Source organism: Xenopus tropicalis, chromosome 7 (genome assembly GCF_000004195.4).
Source record: "Xenopus tropicalis strain Nigerian chromosome 7, UCB_Xtro_10.0, whole genome shotgun sequence".
Taxonomy (NCBI): Eukaryota; Metazoa; Chordata; class Amphibia; order Anura; family Pipidae; genus Xenopus; species Xenopus tropicalis.
The window spans coordinates 98798706-98821153 of record NC_030683.2 but is presented as its reverse complement, the minus strand read 5'-3'; the positions used below and the strand labels follow the sequence as shown (position 1 = coordinate 98821153).

Below are 22448 nucleotides of genomic sequence, written 5' to 3'. Positions count from 1 at the left end.
CATCTTCTTTTGAGTGTAGGTTTAATAGGAAAAACACATGATTTGTAAAACTATTAAAGAAATATTACCATGTTCCTCAGGACAGTTGATACTGTGCTATTATTGGGTCTTGCAGGGAAATTAGACATTTAACAAATGTTATTTATATCTCCTGCCAACTATCATTTGACCCCAGAAAGCAACAGGTGGCAATTGTGCTGCATGTCCCTATTTGCACTGCTGAGGTAGCAAGTGTGTGGCAAGTTGCTATACAAGCTGCCAACAGGGCCTTCATCAGGGAGGCACTGCAGTCAGGGCCCCTGCAGCATAAGGGGGACTGAGATGGAAAAATGTGGTTTAGGGGTCATGAAAGGGGTGGTGTTGTGGGAAGTGCTTGGGTGGATTGAGGGTGTAATTTTGGTATAATAGAGGAGTGGCTGGGATGGATCACAGACATGGTCATTCATTCAAGGGTTCTTTTTTATTGGAGCCCCATTTTACTTGTTTGAATGGCCCACTACCCAGTGTCTCCTGGGGGAAGGGCCCCTACTAGCTTATTAGTACAGGGTCCCATGGTTACTGATGGCAGCCCTTGCTGCCTGTTATTGGTTTTACTACTGGTTCTTGGTATATCAAAAGGCCACACATGTCATCTAGCATGTTACTTTTAACAGAATGCAATAAATGCATCCACTTTAAACATGGGAGAAGACATGTAAGCCAAGGTTATTCTGTTTTAGAACCTGAGCCAGATACCTAGAGAAGAAAACTAGGGACAGAAAACTATGTCTCACAAATGAGGGGAAAAATACATGACCTTTATTTTGAAATAAATCCCATATATAATATGTGATTGCTTTCATAAGGACAAAGCTGTTGAGCAGGGCCAGAACTAGTGGTAGGCAGAAGAGGCACCTGCCTAAGGCACAACAGTGGAGAAGGCACTAGGCAATACCTCCCCTGCCTATCCCTAGCCCTGGCACTCTCACCCCTGCTGCGATACCTGTCACTGCACTCTCTTTGCCTACCTCCATTCGGTGTCAGTGCGCATAACGCATTAGTTTGCGGTTTTGGGGGGTGCATTTGTTCATTCGTGTGCGTGCACTGGGTTGGTGGGGTTTGGCCTGTCCCTGCTGTTGGGCAGTACTTTTCACTACCGGCAGAACATTGCAAAAAATTTAACAGACCATGCAGTACTGACCAAATAATGGGCCAGATTCAGTTCACTAAGCAAAAGTTATCTCATGGTTTATCACATTTAATCTTATGGACAAGATTTAATTTTTTTTTTACATGATAAATTCTGTAGACTGAAACATGCTCTCCATACTCTCCCTACATAAGAATTGCCAAGTTATTTGATTGACACTTAAAAAAGCCTTAATACTTAGAGACCTCTTTTGAAGACATTTGTGTGGAGGCTGTATGCACAACCCACTCGATCACATGGAACTCCAACAACAATACACATGACACTGGGAAATAGACCTGTGTATAATAATCAATATTATGGCTGGATATTTGGTTGAGGCGGGTTTGTTATCCAAAGGGGTAAAGAGCTCTCAAGATAATGAGAATATTCACAGAATCCCTATCACCAGAATGCTTCAGATAAAGATGGAAGTTGCATACATACTGCTGGGATGCTGTGCATATCAATTGAGTGGTGTACAGGACAGGATCCGCTTCTCTCAGGCTGAAAAAACCCACCTTACCCTTATAAAGACTGCAGTTTTAATATACAGGTATTGAACCTGTAATCCAGAATGCTCGGGGCCTGGGGTTTTCCCAATTAGGGAGCTTTCCGTAATTTAGATCTTTCTATATAGTCTAATAAAAAATCATTTAAACATTAATTGAAACCCAATAGGACTGTTTTGCCTCCAGGATTAATTATATCTTGGTTATAATCAAGTACAGGGTACTGTTTTATTTTTACAGGGAAAAAGAAAATCATTTTTAAAAATTAGAATTATTTGCTTATTATGGAGTCTATGGGAGATGGCCTTCCGCTAATTCAGAACTTTCTCGATAATGGGTTTCCGGATAACGGATCCCATACCTGTATCAACCTCCCCAAATACTTTCTGGTAGGATGGAAATGAAAGCCCTAAATCAACAAAGCTAAGAAAATTAGCAACACATATTCTCACAGGCGTATAGTCCCTTGGTAACATACTGGAAATAGTCTGCCCTTTTAAAATTTTCATCTATGATAATAAGGGTTAACTAGATAAAAGTCATGTAGAAGATAAAATACCATTTGCTTAGCAACGGTCCATAAAGATTTTCCTCTTTAATAGTGTTTTATCTACCGCCTCTTTCTTTTTTTCTCTGTGTATGGAGTGATATGACAGGATGTGATTACTAGCTCTCAATGTATACTGTGGAAGGAAGAAGCTAGGTCTTATGGGTGATTAAGGATCCTATGGATAATTATTTATGGTTGGACAATCCCATGCAATCTAGCAATGGATAACCCTTCTCTGTTGATTTAAAAGAAACAAGCTGATTGACTGAGATCAAATGGCTTAACTTGATATCAATAGCAGTCAAGTAGGAATGTTTTGGCGGTTTTGATGTGTGATCCCCTAAATGCTGAAAATCTCTTTCATATCAAGTTACCCTCCCTGCCGTATTTCATGTACTATAATGGTAGCTAAAATTTGTAAACTATTTTATTGTAAAACAGAAATCTTAAAATGAAAAAGCTATATTTTAGCTTATACAGAATGTTTATAATATGCTTGAATAAATACTATTTAATATACTAAATTAATAATAACATACATAATTCATACATGTTATTATCATTTTAATAAGGTTTATGGCCATTTTAGCTTTGTCTTTGAGTCACATATTTGCAAGGCCCATACAGAAGGGCTTTGGGATACCAGTGAGATAAAAAGAGTGTGTGTGATGTCCAGAAAAGGTTTTAGCAAATGAATAATTGTTGGAAATATTGAGTGCAAGTTGTGTTGTCACTTGCCTGGCATTTCAGGACATATTCAGCACCCAGTACTGACATTGTCCTTACCAAAGCACTGCAGAATATATTGTAAAGGGTAACTAAATATATAAGTGCCTTTATGATGTGATGTTGCACTGTTAGTAGTATAATCCCTGCATGAAGAAATGCCTATTCAGCCTCCTATAATGTTTATTGCAAGCTTAAATGATCAAAAGTGAGGTTATTCCTAGGTGTGACAGTGAAATAAGCAAATACTAAATGAATGTGCTCTAATACCTGCTATATGTTTACCAAACTGTTGGACTCCACATGAGGGTTAATGTGATCAAATACAATGAGATTGGTGGGGTGAACATTTTCTTAGATATTGTTGAGACCAAATCTGATTTTTTTGTTTAGGTCTATAACCTTTTTTTAATCTAAAAGGGGCCACAATAAAAAAGGGGTGGGTGAGTCTGGACCTTTCTGGGCAAAGCTGATGTGGATTAGGTTAGAAAAGATTCCTAATTTTCTCATGGATGTTTTTGGAAGCTAAGATGGCTGATATTCTTTTTTTTGGTGATTTCAATTAGTGCTAGAATCTAAAGCTTTATATACATTAACAGAATACTAGAATAAATATGTTCAGTACTGAACTATGTCTTGGCCAAAGCAGCTGGTTATAGGGTGTGCTGTTGGCTGACCTGCTATGCAAGTGACAATTTCTCACACAATATCCGTGCCATAGTTGATATTAATTTGGATAGAGTTTCTCTCTTTCTGTAAAAGTCCAGGTGACATAGTGACATGTGGAAAGTATATAAGGTGGAGGGATAAGAAGGAAATAATGAATATGATGGGACAAAGACATAATTACAGAGATTTGGGAAAGCCCCACAAAAGAAATATCATTTGGTCTTTTTATGTATTTATTATATAAATACAATAAAAAGCTTGAATTTTAAGTGTAAGTTTAAGAATCCTAAAGCAATAATATTATAGGGGATTTCAGTTTAGAAGATACACTTTTGTGAACCCTCTGCTAAAGGGAGCAATTTGTGTAATACTCACCGTTTTACCCTCCCATGTGATCATTTTATGGCCTGCAAGATCATTATTTTATTAGATCATTTATTGGTTATGTTTTTCCCTATTGTACCCTGGATTACAGTTTATATTTATTCAGTGTTATCTTCCAATGAGGCAATACAGGGTTATGGGAGATAGCTCTTAGTACAAGTTGATCCAGGGACTGGTCCGATTGCCATCTTGGAGTCAGGAAGGAATTTTTTCCCCTCTGCGGCAAATTAGAGAGGCTTCAGATGGGGTTTTTTGCCTTCCTCTGTTATTTTATGAATTCTTGTAGTATCTAATATAAGGTGCTATAAGTAAAATAAAATAGAAATTATTTGTAGGGTCTATGAAACGAAATAATAGTGTATATAAGCAAAGCCTGAGCAAGAACTGTCACATAGATGTCTATTTTTTATCTTCGCACTTACACCAAGTATTTCTGACTAATCCCCACACTCTCCTCAGCGCAGTTCATATCACTACTCATTCTCTTGATGTTTGTTTTACTGTCGAGAGTCCTGCCATTGTTGTTGTCCTGCTCTTTAGCTCCTAACACTTCTATTCATGATGTGTTGGGCTTCTCTCAATCGTCGCTCCATCTTTTTTGTTGTTGCCTAGGTGTCTGCTCTGTGTTTCATGGTGAGAACTGCACACTGGTTGAGTACTCTTCTCTTCAAGCCTAGCGGTAGGTGATTTTACGTAACTACTGAATGCTAATATTGACAAGTTTTTACCATTGCACTTGGTTTGGCCATTTTCCCCTCAGCATTTCTCAAGATCACCATCATTGTTCTTTCAAAACACTCACGTGCCACCTTACCCCTTGATTAAATATTTTTGTTCCTCTGTCAGTATAATCAGATTTTATTTTTGAAATAGAATGTATAACTGGTTATCTCTAATGACTCCAGATTGAGGTTTGCAAATACAGCATCTTATGGCACATGCTACTAAGACTAATAAGTCCTCTTGGTGACCCACAAATATCTTGCAATTCCTATCCATTTCTCATGAGTTGCGTTTATTAAATAAAGCTACTGAGTGCCATGCTAAAACCGTTTAAGCCCACGGCTGTCACATCATTTAGGGAAACGGGATTGCTTAGTGGAATGCTTGTGAAGTGAATGTCAGATCACTACTTTATTGCATTATCCAGAGATGAAGGATCCTGGAAAAGCCGAGAGTCTTTAGGACACTTGGCAGTGAGGACCTGGCAACTGAGCCCTTTAGCATGTAAATTACTTTATGATTTAAGGAAATATTTTTTCAACAAATCTCTGGTTATCCAACACCACAGTCTTGGGAAATGCCCTCTGGCACCCTTTCACCCTCCTTGATTAGATAACAGTTTGAGCAAATTAAATGTAATAAAATCAGCTGATTTGTACTGTTACTGTCTCTGCACCACTGACAGGCAGCTTATTAATTGGAACAGTCATTAATCACAGGATGATAGATATGCTTAAAAGAAGTGCATCCTTTGTGGAAAGCTGAAAATGTGTAATTAGGGCTTATTTACAATTGCAATGGGCAGCAGCACTGGACATAAAAAAATGGGTGCAGAATGTCAGCCATAAAAAGTCTCTTTCCGGCTTTGCTTGTCCCTCTACTCCTTACTCTGTGTTAGAGGTGTCCATTGATTTGCAGGTTGCGCCTACTTTGTTGCTTAAAGGACAATGAAAGGTTAATATAAATTAAGAGTAAGTCTAAAGGCATTCTTTTTAAGTACTTACTGCATATCTAAATTCCCAGATCCCTGCTTGCTTCTCTGAGATATGGTGCTGGCAGCCTACAGCAGTGTGAAGCCTACAGTGACATCACTGAAATCTCTCTCCCCTTCCTCCGGCAGCCTTCCTATTCTCTGAGCATGTGTGTAACTTGATCCTGTCTGCTGTTCTGAGCTACACATGCCCACCAGCCAATCAGAAGCGGATCTGCCAGGGGGGGGGAGGGAATGAAACACATGTGCAGTATGAAGCAAGGAGGGAAAGTAAGGGAGAATACCTTTTTAGAGATGGCTGCCTGTTCTAGAAAATGTGAAGTAAGTGTGACTGAGTAAATATTTGATTAGGTGAGCCAAAAGTGTGGCGTTTTTACTAAACAATAGGAGGACTATTGGGCAGTATGCTTTTTAAATTTTGAACTGCATTCTCCTTTAAGGTGCCTTGTGCATGGTGCAGCTATGCCAGGTGCAAGGGAGTCCCTATATTTCACCTGCCTTGATTGTTTACATTGTGACACTAATGCCCACTAATGCTAATCAGTGGCAATTTCCAACATAATGCAAACTCTGTGGTTTCCTCAGTTATGCTGGAATGTTAGTGGAGCTCATTAGAGTTTGCTCCCAATGTATTGGATGAACTATTACTGTTTCCAACATTCTACTGTGTTGTTTATGAATACATTGTTCAACGTGTCTCTAACCCTGTCAGTGCCTCCTGTCACTATTGTTCCCATTGCAGTCCCTCCCAGCTGATATGCTCTATATAGACCCGTGTGTCTTTATTTGAGTTTGTTGTGGTGTCTTCATTAACACTGGGTAACAGATATGTTGTAAAGTTCATGAAAGCATGTATCTCAGATTAAACAAATTGACAATTCAGTAGGCCATATGTTATAAACATCATGCCCTGTCTGCTGTATCCTAGGAACTGGAAGGTGCATTGTACTGGTATGCAATATTAACATTCACAGGGTAGAAGCTGTAGTTTAGGAGACGTAAGTGAAAGCTTTGAAAGCCCATACAGCAGCATGTGGTGACTCTTTGGTGCCACTTGACTGACATTCTGTTACTATTTTGCAACTTGTGATATTCCGTGGATATTTTCATGTCTATCTTTCACAGATACCCATGTAGCATATGTGACATGTTCCTAGGGGGGGCCAGTCATAAGTTAGTGTTGCGCTAGGGGACATTTCTGTTTCAGTTATACATAGAGTGAAGTTATCTAAGGTGTAGTCAATTGCTTTAGCAAACAAGGTACATGGTCTTGTGTAAATCCAACTATAAGGGCTCTGGCACACGGGGAAATAAGTCGCCCGCAAAAAACCATCCCACTGGCAAAAATGTAAATCACCAGTGAGATGTCATACGCGTATGCCATCTCACCGGCGATTTACATTCTCACCGGTGGGATGGCATTTCGGGGAGATTAGTCACCTGCGACAAGGGAGATTTGTCGCAGGCGTCTAGTCTCCCCTTGTGCCAGAGCCCTAAAGTGCCACCTAAGGGTGAAGACACACAGAGCTACTAGTAGCTAGGGATGTAGCGAACCTAAAAAAAAAAGTTCGCGAACATACGCCAAAACCCGGGAATATTCGCGAACTTTTCGAACCCCATAGACTTCAATGGGAAGGCGAACATTAAAAACTAGAAAAGCCATTTCTGGCCAGAAAACTGATTTTAACGTTGTTTAAAGGGTGCCACGACCTGGACAGTGGCATGCAGGAGGGGGATCAAGGGCAAAAACTTCTCTGAAAAATACTTTGGGCCCGATTCACTAAAGTCCGAAATAAGGAGTGCTATTTATAGCATGCGTTAAAAATCTTATCACTTCTTATCTTTTGCTCGATTCACTAAAAGGACACTTGTCATAATTAAGAAGCGATGTTCTTGGCGTTATTTATCTTGCAACGACATATTTTCAAGCAATATATTACGCAGCGCACAACATATTACGCAGCACGTTGCTTGAAAATATGGGGGGAGATTAGTCGCCCGCGAACAGGGAGATTTGTCGCGGGCGACTAATCTCCCCATGTGCCAGAGCCCTAAAAGTTCAGCCAGCATAATATCTTTAGTAGTCTGTGTAACCAACTGCTATGACCTGACCCTGATGCCGTATATACATACTGTGTTGCTAAGAGACATCATTGAAAGTTCAGATGCTGCTGTCTCGTATTGGTAAAATAATTTGTTATGGACTGCTAGATGTATTTATCTCTTATTTCCTGTAGAGGGCAGTTGCAAAGAGACCTTTCTGCGTAGATGGAAGCTTGGAAATGTTGTTTCCTTTGCCCTGCCCAGTGTTTAATGATGTGACATAACCAGAATGTACGGCAATGCAGTTCTGGGACATGCTTTTGCACTGTTCTGCAGTTTGCACAGGTATATTTGGAGAGGCAAGGTATATTTACATTTATCTAAACCATGACATCCATTCTTAATTTAAATTCTAAGCTCACTCTAAAAGACTTACTCATTAGCACCTATAACGGCTTGGGTAAACTTATAATGTTAAGGCTAAGCAAACACCAGCTGCTGTGCCATTCTCTGAAAATGCTATACCATGTCATGGCACATTTCTGAGCTTTGCCCTGGTACAGGGCTCAAGCACAATGCTGCAATGTATAAACATCCAAGTGATCCAGGTCCAAGTTATTGCTGACCCTTTGGCTGGCAGTTGTAGTTGATACCAGTAGTTTCCTTGCCATCATCAATGTTAAACTATACAAGCTGATTTGTTGGTAAGATTAAAAAGAGTGAAATATATAGTATTAACTACTTCAGGAAGCAACAGTTGGGTTTTGTGGAGAGCAAGGCTGAATTAAACTGGCTTGTCAGTGGGGGGGGGGTTCCTAAAAAGAATGAAATCAACTTGTACAGTGTTTTTGGAAAGGTTGAGCCCTTGATGGTCTTTTCTCAGCTGAGTTTACTATGTTAGTGCGAGATGGTCACAAACATGCTACATTCGACGTGATTCACGCCTAATAAGGGATTACACGGCAATACTTTTTATCGGATTTTCTGAGGGAATTCCTATTAAAGTTCAGATTAGCTTTAGCCTGTTATCCTACGTGGCATTTTTTTTTGTACCATCTGAAAGGAAAGCTCTGGGATGCTAATCTCCTGCTGTGTTCTCTGATTAAATCAATTGTACTACACAGTCTGCCTTTAATTCTCTCCAGCTGGTTTATTTGGATAATGAGTTGATCAGATCTCTTGTCATTTCTAAGCGTTTGGGCTTTCACATTACAGATTGGATATTAAAGTGATAATATTTACCAAATGAATTACCCTTAAAGCTTCACAGCTATTCCCCGCAGCATTGTCAGCTCCGGTACTTCCAGAAGCTTTCATGTGAATCCGCTCTGTCTGTGTTCTGCTGGGAACAACAGTAGCTTTTTGGCTATGAGATTGTACAGTCTTGCTTCACTTGCCTTATTGATTGGCTTCCTCTTACATTTTCTTTATCAAAGCAGGCAACCCATTACTGCTGCAGGAGAGCAAAGTCAGGGAACTTAAAGAACATTTAACATTTGATCCAAGTCTCTTTGGTTTAGAAAAATGTTATGTTATTCTATTTTGATGATATATGGATGTTTACATTTATATTACATGCAATATTGAAATTATTAATTATTTGAATTGTAATACGAAGTGCAGAATGTGACATACCCATACATATGTAGTTTCTGGCTGGATGCTATTTTTGGCTTGCATGAACTCCATACATTTATACACTCATAAATATCAATGGGGCTCGCCATACACTGATTATTATTTTTAGATTTTTATAAACTGTCAACATATATTTCTCACAAATGGAAAATATCGGCATGAGGTCTCTTATCCTAGTAATCTCTGAAATATGGGAAGGCCGTCTTCCATAGAGTCCATTTTTAGCAAGTAATTTAATATTTTAATTTAATATCAATTTAATAACAATTTTCTTTTTCTATTTAATAATAAAAAAGTCCCTTGTACTTGGTTGACTAAGCTGCATAAATCCATATTGGAGGCAAGGCAGTTAGTCCTACTGGGTTTTGTAATGTTTAAATGTTCTTTTATTAACCTTAAGGTACAGTAATCCAAATAAAGAAATATCCCAGGTGCAAAGCCTTCTGCACAGGCTCGGACTGAGCCGACCAGACACCAGGAAAAAAAACCAGTGGGCCCTCATAGGCTCCATCAACCCAGACCCGATACAAAGAATTGGTGCTCCCCCACTGAACTCCTTCACCTGAGGTGAAGTTAAGCATGAGGTACACACACTTGGGGGGTGGGTTTGGGCGGTCGGTTGGCAGGGGGCCCTGGGTGGCCCTGCACACCCCAGTTTTGCATAACAGATTCTATACATGTAGTAATAGGGGATAAATACACCTACAAATACAGATGCAGCAGTCAGGTTAGTGCCATGGGGGAAAACCTATATTAGGAGAGGGCAGCATGGCCACATTCTCTTTCCATAGAGCAATGCAGTTATAATGTGACTGGGCTAGAAGCTCAAGGTAAACTTCTTCGCTCACTTTTCCGAGGATATGTCTCTCAAAGATCTGTTTCGGAGCTGCAGAAAATCTGTTCTTATAGATAAAGGTAGACATTATAAGAAAAATTCAGAAAAGGACAAAGGGGAGATAAAGAAGGAGAATATATGCTAACACGATTATTTTCTATAAATAAAATGATACACGATTCTAACAGGTATGTTATTAATTAGACCATGTGGATCTAAAATATGGGTCTTATAACTGGAACTCATTTTCATTTAGCTGTAAAATAGCTTTATCTCAGCTGAAGGCATATGGCATTGCTTTATCCAAGCAAGGGGTCCTGTCGATTTTGGCAAGCATCATGGAAACAATAGTATTAGTAAACCACCCACTTGTTTGCAGCTTCCTGAGCTTCCTGGGCTATATTCATAGCAGTTATTCATCACTGTCATTAAAGAAGTATTTCTTTTCCTGGGGTTTATTTACATGCATTTTTTGATTACAAGATGTATTGTACCCCCCACCCTCAGAAGCATTCTTATAAGTTTATGTTGTGACTATTTGATCTACCGTATCTCACTATAGTTTTTGTATATTGAAAATATGTTAAATTGTAAACATAATGGGGGTTTTTTTCTCTCCTCGACAGCCCCCTCAGGGATGGTGACCCTAGTTCATTAACCCTACCCTTAAACCCAGGCCTGTATTACAAATATGTAGTGTAATTACTGTGCCAACATATCCAATTTTTATACATAAAGGTATTAAAAATACCCACCCTTCCCCAACTGATTATTTATGGATCTGCTAAAATACACCAATGTGGCTGCCCCTAGCAACCAACCTTAGCAGTCAGATATTTATTTTTTTGAACTATACTTTTTCTACTCTCATATTATCCATGTTGGGAATAGGGAATGTATTAAAAATACCCACCCTTCACCAACTGATTATTTATGGAACTGCTAAAATGCACCAACGTGGCTGCCCCTAGCAACCAACCTTAGCAGTCAGATATTTCTATTTTTGAAATATGCTTTTTCTACTCTCACATTATCCATGTTGGGAATAGGGAATGTCACCTTTCTCATCTCTGCATTTTAAATAAAAACCTCATTCTGTTCAAACCCTAAAATCTCTATATCAGCTGTAGATTTTATGTTCTTAAAAAAGCAACTGAACAAAAGGTCATCCTGCCTGTGGAATAATACAGCAGAAAGTACCTTTGTGAGATTCAGCCAAGATTTCTGTTACTTAAAAGCAGAAAGTTTCTGGGATGTACTGCCAGAATATGTGATGAGCAGAAAATTTTATTCCAAACTTCGTGGAGCTGGCGCATTCCGAGTTATGAGGTTAGGGAATGTGTCTAGAATTCAATGCTTAAAAAAACTGATTTTGTGTCCTTTAGACTAACTTATTTTATCTAGAGCTTGTTGTACATGTCTATATGTAGGTTCCTAAAATATTTTCATTACAATTTTGTCTGCATGCCATTCGCTATCAAGACTGCATTCTAAATGCAGTTTGTCTTTTATATCATCTATCAGAAACATGGATTTGTTGCCCTGGTCACTGTACCTTTAGAACAATGGAACACAGAGTGAATTTCCAACTTGGCAGGTAGCAATATACTGGGAATAGCTCCAATACATGATGGGTAATCACTTGGCTGTGCTGGTACACTCATGGGTCAGGTGATTCCACTTATCAAAGTGATAATAGCCTGATCCACAAGTGCACCGGCAGGGTCCATTCAGGTAACGAAGACAGGATTCTGAGCTTTCTTGTCTGCTTTTGCACAATGCACCCACCACCGTCGTTCACCAGCAGATACAATTTTTTGCATGGATTGCAGGATGGTACATACAGGGGTGATTCTACTCCATGAGCCGCCATGAGTCAGCTCTTGTGATGCCACTTCCACTCACCCCTCAGAGCTTACCATTCCTGTGCCAGAGGGGGTCCGGAGGGGGCCGCATCCCTAGTGCATTTGTGCTCTTCACTAGAAGAGCTACATTTCTAATTTAATAACTAAATAATAAATTAGGTTAAGAAAGGGAATCTAAAAGTTAAATCCCATTGATAGGTCCCGAATCAACATATGAATAAACGGCACAAATTTCAGTGGAATAAAAGCAACAACATTTATTGGCTCAAATTAAACAAATCAACAAAAAACTAACATAAAACTTACTATACCAAACAATGGATAGGTGCATCCCAGTGCCTCATGGTACCCACACTCCTAACGTGTTTCGCACCATGTGGTGCTTCATCAGAGGAGTTCAAAATTTCTAATTTAATAACTGGAAATAATAAAGTTGACATGAGCTGATTTTTGCCGCCTTGCCTTGTTTCACCTTTCCTCAGGGAAGAAGCACCCCTGGGTCTGCTAGATCCTTTACATACATCCTGCCATACGTTTATGCCTAACTTTAGCCCCTTTATTCATAGAGCCACTAACCAACAAGTTTTAAAGGTGTTCTTGGTAACCCATAGCAACCAGTAAGTTATCCAGGGATTCTAGACCTAGAGCAAATTTTGCACCCATTGTTTTATTACTGGCAGTATAGTGACTAATCATGGTGAGAAAATGAATAAACTAACCCCAGCACCCCAGTTTAACATCCCTCACTAAATGTACATGTGTTGCATTAGAAGACATGATAGCCAAACAGATCGGTAGGCACAGGGGCATAGAAACAGGAAAGAATCACTGGATAACACAAGTAAAATGTCTCAGTATGTGTTCATTTGGGGGAACACAAAGCTAAGTAATTATAGAACAATAAATACTCAATGTAGTGAGTGGTCTCAAATGCGAACACAACACATGCTAAAAATATACAGAAATGGAAAGATTATTCACAGTTTTCAATAATAATTTCCCCTGACTCCCCCTAAGTCAAATAATAAGAGACCAAATAAATATATAAACAAGCTTCCTCCTTCCACTTCTCTCCCCGGTCGCCCTCCTGCTGCTTGTTATTACCATTATCATTCTTAATTGCTTTATTAATGTAAACCTGGAAAATTGCCGGTGAGGATGATGGGAGCAGGCATTACTGCTTCTTGTTAAAGTGACTGATTTATTTTCATATGTTCTTTTATGTGTCAGAGCTGCTGGGATACAGGATGTTGGTAATTTATATGTCTCAAATCCCTGTGTGTATTTTTTCCTTTTTAACCCAATAAATGATGCCGGGTGTATGGCTACCCTATGCACTAAGCCCCAAGGGTATCAGAGCAAGCAAATAACCTGAATGATAGGTAGGGAAGATGCAACAATGACTATATCCTTTTCACAAATCAGCTTTAATCCCTCTTGATAATACTGTGGTAGGAGGAGAGAATGAGCCAAATATTTTCTTTATTAAACACATTGTCCTGAAGGTTTGCCTGAGGGTCAGATCTTTTGGCACACAGCACATCTAGATTATTCTATTAAGCAGGGAACTAATAAATGCTTTGTGAGAGGTGACAAGAAGCTTGTGGTCAGGTTGTCGGTGAGACTGGAGGCTCAGCCAGTAATATTTTCATTAGGGAAATCTATTGAGGAAAAAGAAATGTATAGTGGCCCTTTGAAACCTAGTGCAGGAAGGGTGGGCTCAGGCTGACAGGCTATACCCCCCAGAAGCCACTCCAATCATTTTCATTAAAGTAGTAAAACTGGTTGATTTTGCCAATTTTTACCGAATTGTAAGGTTTCAGCAGAAATGTTTAGTTCTCTCATACCTTTGATGCAACTTCAGATGTTGTTCCTCACTTCTCCATACTTATAAAGAATCTCTACATTGACTTTGCTCAAAATATCACTTTACTAGCGCCAATCTGGCAAAATTTAGTTATTTTCTTTAGGAGAAGGAAGAAGTTCTCTTAGGTAAAATGGAAATAGCCAATATTCCACTGCTTTACAATTGAGAGCAGTATCTGTCACTTTTCTATTCTCCAGTTCTGACTATTGAAACAATGTAGCAGAAGCACATATGATATCCCTGTATTTAAAGACATGAAATATTAGGCTGCCATCTGTTGTCTGAAGGCAGTAATGCAATAGTAATATTTTTTATTTCTGGATTGTTTTACTTTTGTGCCATGATATAGCAGAACAGTCAGTGCCGCTTACAGCAGGGAAACACTAATCCAAGCAACTTTCTTGACTCAGCAGAACATTGTAATGTTCAAAAACTGATCCTTGTGATACTACTATGGGCTAAAAGCCAGAGGATTATACAGGATATACACCCCTGTACGCTGTTATGTCAGAGACCAATGCATTTTACTAGAGTGTGTGTGGGGGGAAGAATGAAACCTCTGCTTGTTATTATTACCATTTTCTACCAGTATCTGTGCATGGCAGAGATATTTACTAAATATGACTTTTCTCCATTGCCCTTAGAAGGTATCATATCTACAATTTTTAAAGATATCTGCTTGTGAGAATAGGAAATGTACAGTACATGCTGATTCTGAAAATCACAAAGTTTCATGTTTTACCTCACATACAGGTGGTGAGCTTTGCAAGTTTGAAGTTGGACAAATCCTACGAGTGGATGGTTCTGTGCGTCCTGTGGTGCTCTGTTGTCCAGGCAATGCTACTGCCAATGTTCCTCTGGGCCTGTGATCGCTACCGAGCTGATGTGAAAGCCGTCTGGGACAAGTGTATTGCTATTATGTCTAATGATGATGGGGATGAAGGTGAGAGATTCTCAGTGTCTTAATGTTAATGCGTGAGATTGCAGAGCTGAACATGACAATCACTGAAGAAGCAGGTACCCCTTCCTCCACCTCAGCAGCCAGAGCACTGCTGCCAGACCTAGCATCAAGTACACAGCAGCACGCTGGGGGAATTTTTTTTATTAACTATTTACCTTATTTGTGTAGGGTGCTAGATTTAATTACCCTTTATTCCTACAGTCCCCTAAGGTTTTGGCCAGTTAATTGGGAGGAATATAAATATACATTTGGGAGGAGAGGCTGTGTCCTTATCTTGGGTTAAAGTTTTCTGGCAGTTAAGTAACCGACCAGTATTGTTACTGTTCTAATCTATACAAGGGGAAGATAATATGTATTTTGCCACTTTCTTGGGATTCCACCTTCCTGGAAGATGGGTGCAGGTTAGGCAATGGATGATGGTATATGGCTTACTCCAGGAGTGAGAGATAGAATAAGGTTAGCTAGTAAAACGTCTAGTAAAGGTTAGATATTAAAACATCTAAGACACCTCCAAGGGTAATTAGAAGGATTACTAATCCACGAATGTGGGATTTGAAGAATGCCAATGCACTGAATCTAGTGGTAAAAAAGGGCTGAAAGCTAAAATTAGTTTATACACTTCAACCTGGCAAAAAAAGGAAAGACTGACAGGCTGGGATCAAATAAAACAGAATGTGAAAGGCATATTTATCTAGATTTAAAGGTGGTAGCCTTAGAAAAGTGAGGTATTCTTCTTTATCGTTGTATATGTTAAACCCCATTTATCATTTATTTACTCCACTTATTGTTTATTGCTTGTTCCAGAGCACAGCATGGATGGTGGCATTCATTCAGATCTCATTTATGAAAGACCCTACGATTATAATTATGGAGGAGATATCATGGCCATGGATCGCATTTCTAAATATGATCTATCTGCATTAGAGAGAGGAATTCCACAGATTTATCCCATGAAGGAATTACAAGATGATAAAATGCACTATCTTCAGGTAAAATGATTGGCATACTTCAGCAGACTTCATACAGAAGAGTGGCCTTTAATGTTAATACATGACTTGCATACTATAAAGGATTCTGCACCCCCCTCTAAAATGTTTAAGGATATGTCCAACTGATACTGAACAGCAATTCTCACGATCATAAGACAATGGAAGGCACGGCAGATGGGCAAGTAAAGAGGAGTGGCCATACTGTGTGTGTGCCCCTTACACTGAGCTCATAGAGAGTAGCTGGTTGGCCCATGTATGGCCGCCTTTAGCCAAGGGTAACACTGGGCTGTCCCTAGAGGTACTGGGGGAAATAGTGGCAACTTGAAGTCTCACACTTATAGACACATTAACACTTTATCCAGGAATATTTTTGTTCCTAAGACTCCCTGTCAACACAATGCTGTGCATATTTCCCAGGGAAAGCTTGGCTCATGGTAACAGAGTTGCGATAGTTATACCTTACACTGTTGATGGTACAGGTCTTTTAATCAAAGAGTTAATTTTCTTAAAGGAAAACTAAAGCCTGAGCAGCTGTTGAGAAGCTAAGCTTAGGGGTCGTAGAAAATGATCATGCAGAAAATGAGGTTTCCATGTCATACAAACTGATGCCACAGAGCTAATTATTTCTGTATTACCTGTATTGCTTACTAATTAGACTTATATTGTGACATTTATATTCTGTATATACAGTATATTGTGAGTTGGCCCCTAAGCTCAGTAACTGACAGTAGCACAGAGCATGTGCAATGAATCAGAAGAAAAGAAGATGGGGGGCTATTGGGGCATCTTTGGGGGCACAGATCTTCCCTGCTAAAGGGCTGTGGTTGCCTCGGGCTGGTACGGAAACCCAAAACAATTGCCCTGCTTCTTTACTTAAGCTTAAGTTCTCTTTTAAAGGGAACACAGTATCGTTTTATTTATATTCCTTTTTATTTAGGAGTAAATCTGCTATGACATTGGCCATTGTATATGCTATTATGCCTTACCAAATAACATGCTTTATTACATGATCATATCATTTCTATACAGCATAATGGTGGGGTGAGCCATATTTTTTTTAGGTGGACCCTAGGATTAGGGCAAGTATCTTGTAAATGGTGTGCTGAGTAGCCTTGGTATCTTCATCCAAAAAATAGTGGCGTTTGCAACAGATTCATCAGCTGATAAAAAATTCATGATAAATGTGAATAATCATTCCATGTGATACAGGAAGGGCCCCTACTCTAGTCTCAAAGCAAACAGGTAACACCCAATTAAATTCAGATTTCAACAATGGGTGCATATTTGCCAGGGTCCTTCCACTCCTGGAACAACTTGTACTCAAACAGTTACAGTGGCTTGCAAAAGTATTCGGCCCCCTTGAACTTTTCCACATTTTGTCACATTACAGCCGCAAACATGAATCAATTTTATTGGAATTCCACGTGAAAGACCAATACAAAGTGGTGTACACGTGAGAAGTGGAAGGAAAATCATACATGATTCCAAACATTTTTTACAAATAAATAACTGCAAAGTGGGGTATGCGTAATTATTCAGCCCCCTTTGGTCTGAGTGCAGTCAGTTGCCCATAGACATTGCCTGATGAGTGCTAATGACTAAATAGAGTGCACCTGTGTGTAATCTAATGTCCGTACAAATATAGCTGCTCTGTGACGGCCTCAGAGGTTGTCTAAGAGAATATTGGGAGCAACAACACCATGAAGTCCAAAGAACACACCAGACAGGTCAGGGATAAAGTTATTGAGAAATTTAAAGCAGGCTTAGGCTACAAAAAGATTTCAAAGCTTTGAACATCCCACGGAGCCCTGTTCCACCGATCATTCAGAAATGGAAGGAGTATGGCACAACTGTAAACCTACCAAGACAAGGCCGTCCACCTAAACTCACATGACGAACAAGGAGAGCGCTGATCAGAAATGCAGCCAAGAGGCCCATGGTGACTCTGGGGGAGCTGCAGAGATCTACAGCTCAGGTGGGGGAATCTGTCCATAGGACAACTATTAGTCGTGCACTGCACAAAGTTGGCCTTTATGGAAGAGTGGCAAGAAGAAAGCCATTGTTAACAGAAAACCATAAGAAGTCCCGTTTGCAGTTTGCCACAAGCCATGTGGGGGACACAGAAAACATGTGGAAGAAGGTGCTCTGGTCAGATGAGACCAAAATGGAATGTGTGGCGGAAAACTAACACTGCACATCACTCTGAACACACCATCCCCACTGTCAAATATGGTGGTGGCAGCATCATGCTCTGGGGGTGCTTCTCTTCAGCAGGGACAGGGAAGCTGGTCAGAGTTGATGGGAAGATGGATGGAGCCAAATACAGGGCAATCTTGGAAGAAAACCTCTTGGAGTCTGCAAAAGACTTGAGACTGGGGCGGAGGTTCACCTTCCAGCAGGACAACGACCATAAACATAAAGCCAGGGCAACAATGGAATGGTTTAAAACAGTGCTGTCCAACTGGCGACCCCCCTCTGTGTGGCCCCCCACCTGTCTGGCTGCTTTTATGGCTTACCTTTGTGTAAGCTTTAAATGGTATCAGTACTGAGATTAACTGCCCCCCCTGCATGGTTCTCACCTCAGATTCAGGCTGTAATCAGGCTGTATTGTTTAAATATGTAATCCCCTGTGTTGGTCACACCTTTTAATCTCTGCATTGTTCACCTCCTGCAGTGTTCACACCTCAGGCTCAGACTGTAATCACTCACATTGTTCCCCTGTTCACACCTCAGGAGCAGTAGAAACCCACAAATAATCCCTGCATACTACGAAAAGAACATATACTGAGGTGGTACTTCAATTAAAAAGTTTTTTAATATATAGTTATTGTGCAGACTGTAGGAGCAGTGCCAGCATTGTGTCACAGTAGGCTGCATGTGTGTGCCATACACACAGGCATCATAGGGCAAGCAGAGTATGGCACACACAGGCAGGGTAGGGAAGGCAGAGTATGGCACACACAGACAGAGTATGGCACACACAGGCCAAGTATGGCACAAACCAGCCAAGAATGGCAAACACAGTGAAAGTATGGCACACGCAGCTAGGGTAGGGCAGGCAGAGTGTGGCACAAATCAGCCAAGAATGGCACACACAGTGAAAGTATGGCACGCAGGGTAGGGCAGGCAGAGTATGGCACACACAGGCAGGGTAGGGAAGGCAGAGTATGGCACACGCAGGCAGGGTAGGGCAGGCAGAGTATGGCAGGTTTTTGCTGTACTATAACCATTAATATAGGTATGGTCATGTGATAACATGGGTGTGGTTTCAAGTGGGTGCGGTTTCAAAAAGGGGAGTGGTCAAAACTGGCTTCCATTATCGGCCCTCCACCACGTAGGTCGGAAAAATTCCGGCCCTCGGTACAACAGAAGTTGGACAGCACTGGTTTAAAACAAAACATATCCATGTGTTAGAATGGCCCAGTCAAAGTCCAGATCTAAATCCAATGGAGAATCTGTGGCAAGATCTGAAAACTGCTTTTCACAAACGCTGTCCATCTAATCTGACTGAGCTGGAGCTGTTTTGCAAAGAAGAATGGGCAAGGATTTCAGTCTGTAGATGTGCAAAGCTGGTAGAGACATACCCTAAAAGACTGGCAGCTGTAATTGCAGCAAAAGGTGGTTCTACAAAGTATTGACTCAGGGGGCTGAATAATTACGCACACCCCACTTTGCAGTTATTTATTTGTAAAAAATGTTTGGAATCATGTATGATTTTCCTTCCACTTCTCACGTGTACACCACTTTGTATTGGTCTTTCACGTGGAATTCCAATAAAATTGATTCATGTTTGCGGCTGTAATGTGACAAAATGTGGAAAAGTTCAAGGGGGCCGAATACTTTTGCAAGCCACTGTGTAGGCAGCACCCCATTGTAAGGTTAAAACCCCTAGTCACATCAGGGGCAGCAACAAGGTTTCAGGCCTACAATTGAATCTTTACAAAGCTTGACAAATAGAAGGTTGTAGTCTTGAAACATTGCTACAGGCCCTGATGTGACAATAAAGGCATTTTGACCTTATAATGGGGGGGGGGGGCCTATAACCGTGTGAGGGCCCCTACTCTAGATCAATTGTAACTTGAACGTCATTGTATAAACTACTTTGAAGAAGGACCAGTAACACCAAAAATTGAAAGGATGGTTTATGCTTTTAAATATAATATACTTTTACCCTGCACTGGTGCAGACAGTCAAATGTAGTTTATATAATTAAGCTTATTTGCAGGCATGGGAGCAACCATTCAATCTGAAATAGGGCATGTATTTACATAACAGAAGGACAGTAGATTGCAAAGGATCCATTGAACTATTGAATGGATAAACAGCTGTCAGTAAAGAGCTTATTTAGGGACACTGTATGAGTAGATACAAATTATTTTCACTTTATGGTGTTACTGTGCCTTTAAGCCTGGAAGTGCCACTTCAGCATCCTTGCAGTCTCAGGTTTCTTTTCCATTTCAGTGTAATCACTGGAGACTTTGCTATACATGTTTCTCTCTCTGCTGCTGATACTCTGCTATAATTATCTCTGAATGTCTCATATATATTTTGTTCTGTTTTTGTGTGGATTTTTTTGTAGTTTACATGATTAATATGCTGGGCAAGTGAAGAATCTCAACACAGAGGGGATAAACATTTCACACGTAATAACTTTTAATTCTAAGAAAAGCACCACTGTTTCCCTGGTTGGTGGAAAGTCAGTTCTTTTTTTTTTTTTTCCTTTTCTCGCTGCCTTTTTCTTTCAAAAATGATATTTTTTCTGGATTATTTGCTTGCACTTTTGCTGCTCACATTTCGTATAGAGAACAATTCTCTGTGCTCTCGATCTCTAGTAATTTGGTCTTGTGCTTTCTGAATTTCAGATTGGTCTGTTTCCCTCAACATGATGCCTAATGAATTTAAAACGGGGCAGCTTCAAGTGCAACCAAAGGTCAAACCTATTCATCTCTATTGTGTATCCCCAGCCCTTCCCTTATTCTGCAAGAGCTTCCATGGAGAGAACTGCAACTTTTCTCTAGCGCTGGAATCAATAACTGCAATTTTCTTTGTTTTTAGGTTTTTCTGTCTCTCTGATGTATGAGTGCCATGAAGATGTGTAACACACTGGAGCCTTCTAGGTTGCATGGCTTTATGGCACTCAGATGCTTAAACTCATTTAGTTGAAGTGTGCTTAATTTTCATTTAAGAGCTGCATGTTTTTGTGTGCTATTATTCATTTTCTTGATATATCTCACATCTGGCTTGTGTTGCATAGGAATAATAAACTGTAAGTTGCCATATGGCTTTAATTACACCTGATATCCCTACTACAGTTTTCTGACTGTAATTGTTATGGCTACAAAGGAGAGTTATCCCCCACAAAGCACATCAGGGTTTGGCACTGTCTTGGCTTATTCAGCTCTGGGGATCTGTTGATAAGAACAAGAGCTTAACAAAAAGTTACAGCAGATCATTTCTAGACAATATTTAAAAGACCAAAGAGAAACAGCCCTTAGTTGAAAGAACTTCTCCATCCAGGTTCTCTTGTCTCAGCCACTCTAGTCTCATCTTGCTTGCTTGGTGAATTCATTGTGTTCATGCATCTTGCTGGCACATTCCATTCTCCCCTGCAGTTCCACATGCATGACTCGGAGATTATCACCAAGACTTCCCACCAATAGCACATAATATAGAAATATGAACTGAGTGTACTGTGGTCATGGAATAACTGGGACATTGGACTACAGATACTAAAAATGTGGTGCTCTTCCTTCAGGCTCAGTTTATTCTTATCTGACACAAAAGTATAACCTGAAATCTATTGTAAAGAAAGACATCTTTACTGTCTTCTAATATAAAGCCATATAATAATATGTGGACAGGAAAAGGAAACGATTGTTCATAACAGACGATTTAGAAAACACGTATAAGATGGGCATAAAAGCTCACAGGCTACAATGAAACGTGATACCAGTGATTCTATTGCCCCTAGTTATATGTACAGTTAAGCATCTGGAGACCAGCAGCTTGTACATTGCTTATTTCAGGTTTTTTTTTTTTTTTCAAGCTTTCAGTTTAGTCGAGCCTTTGGCCAGGGACCCACTTAAAGGTCAGACCTTTGGCCTGGACCCCCTTAGCTCATGGAATGAGATAAAAAACAGTGCATTAGTGACTCAGTCTTAGTTACAAGAATATGAACAATGGGAAATACATATTCACCAGAACTTTAACCATCACTGTCCTTTAAGCTGGGCTTTCAGGTGTATCTAGCAGTGAGCCATTCTCTCTCATTTTGAGCCTACCTGGCCTTCAGGTTGAATTCCCCCACCCCCCATGCCACAGCTCCAAGCGGCCTCCAGGGGAACAACTGCCTTATTTAAACAATAAGTTGAGCACTGTCTTGCATTTAATATTCAACCAGACCTATAGTACTTTTGTCAGCTATGGCAGTATATATGCTTTGATTGGACTTTATCCGATGACCAAATTGCAACCCTGATCCATATCTAAGTATCTATTTTTCACACCAAGCCATGATGTACTTTCAA

General features: G+C 40.0%; 1 protein-coding gene across 1 annotated transcript in view; it reads left to right on the top strand.

Annotated features, from left to right (window-relative positions):
- The window catches only part of gpr153 (G protein-coupled receptor 153), a 60645-nt gene that overhangs the window by 35431 nt on the left and 2766 nt on the right, over positions 1-22448 (top strand). Inside the window, exons 4-5 of the mRNA NM_001128052.1 lie at positions 14725-14914; positions 15737-15921. Of these exons, the coding sequence (NP_001121524.1) occupies positions 14725-14914; positions 15737-15921 (375 nt within the window). The remainder of the gene's footprint in view (positions 1-14724; positions 14915-15736; positions 15922-22448) is intronic.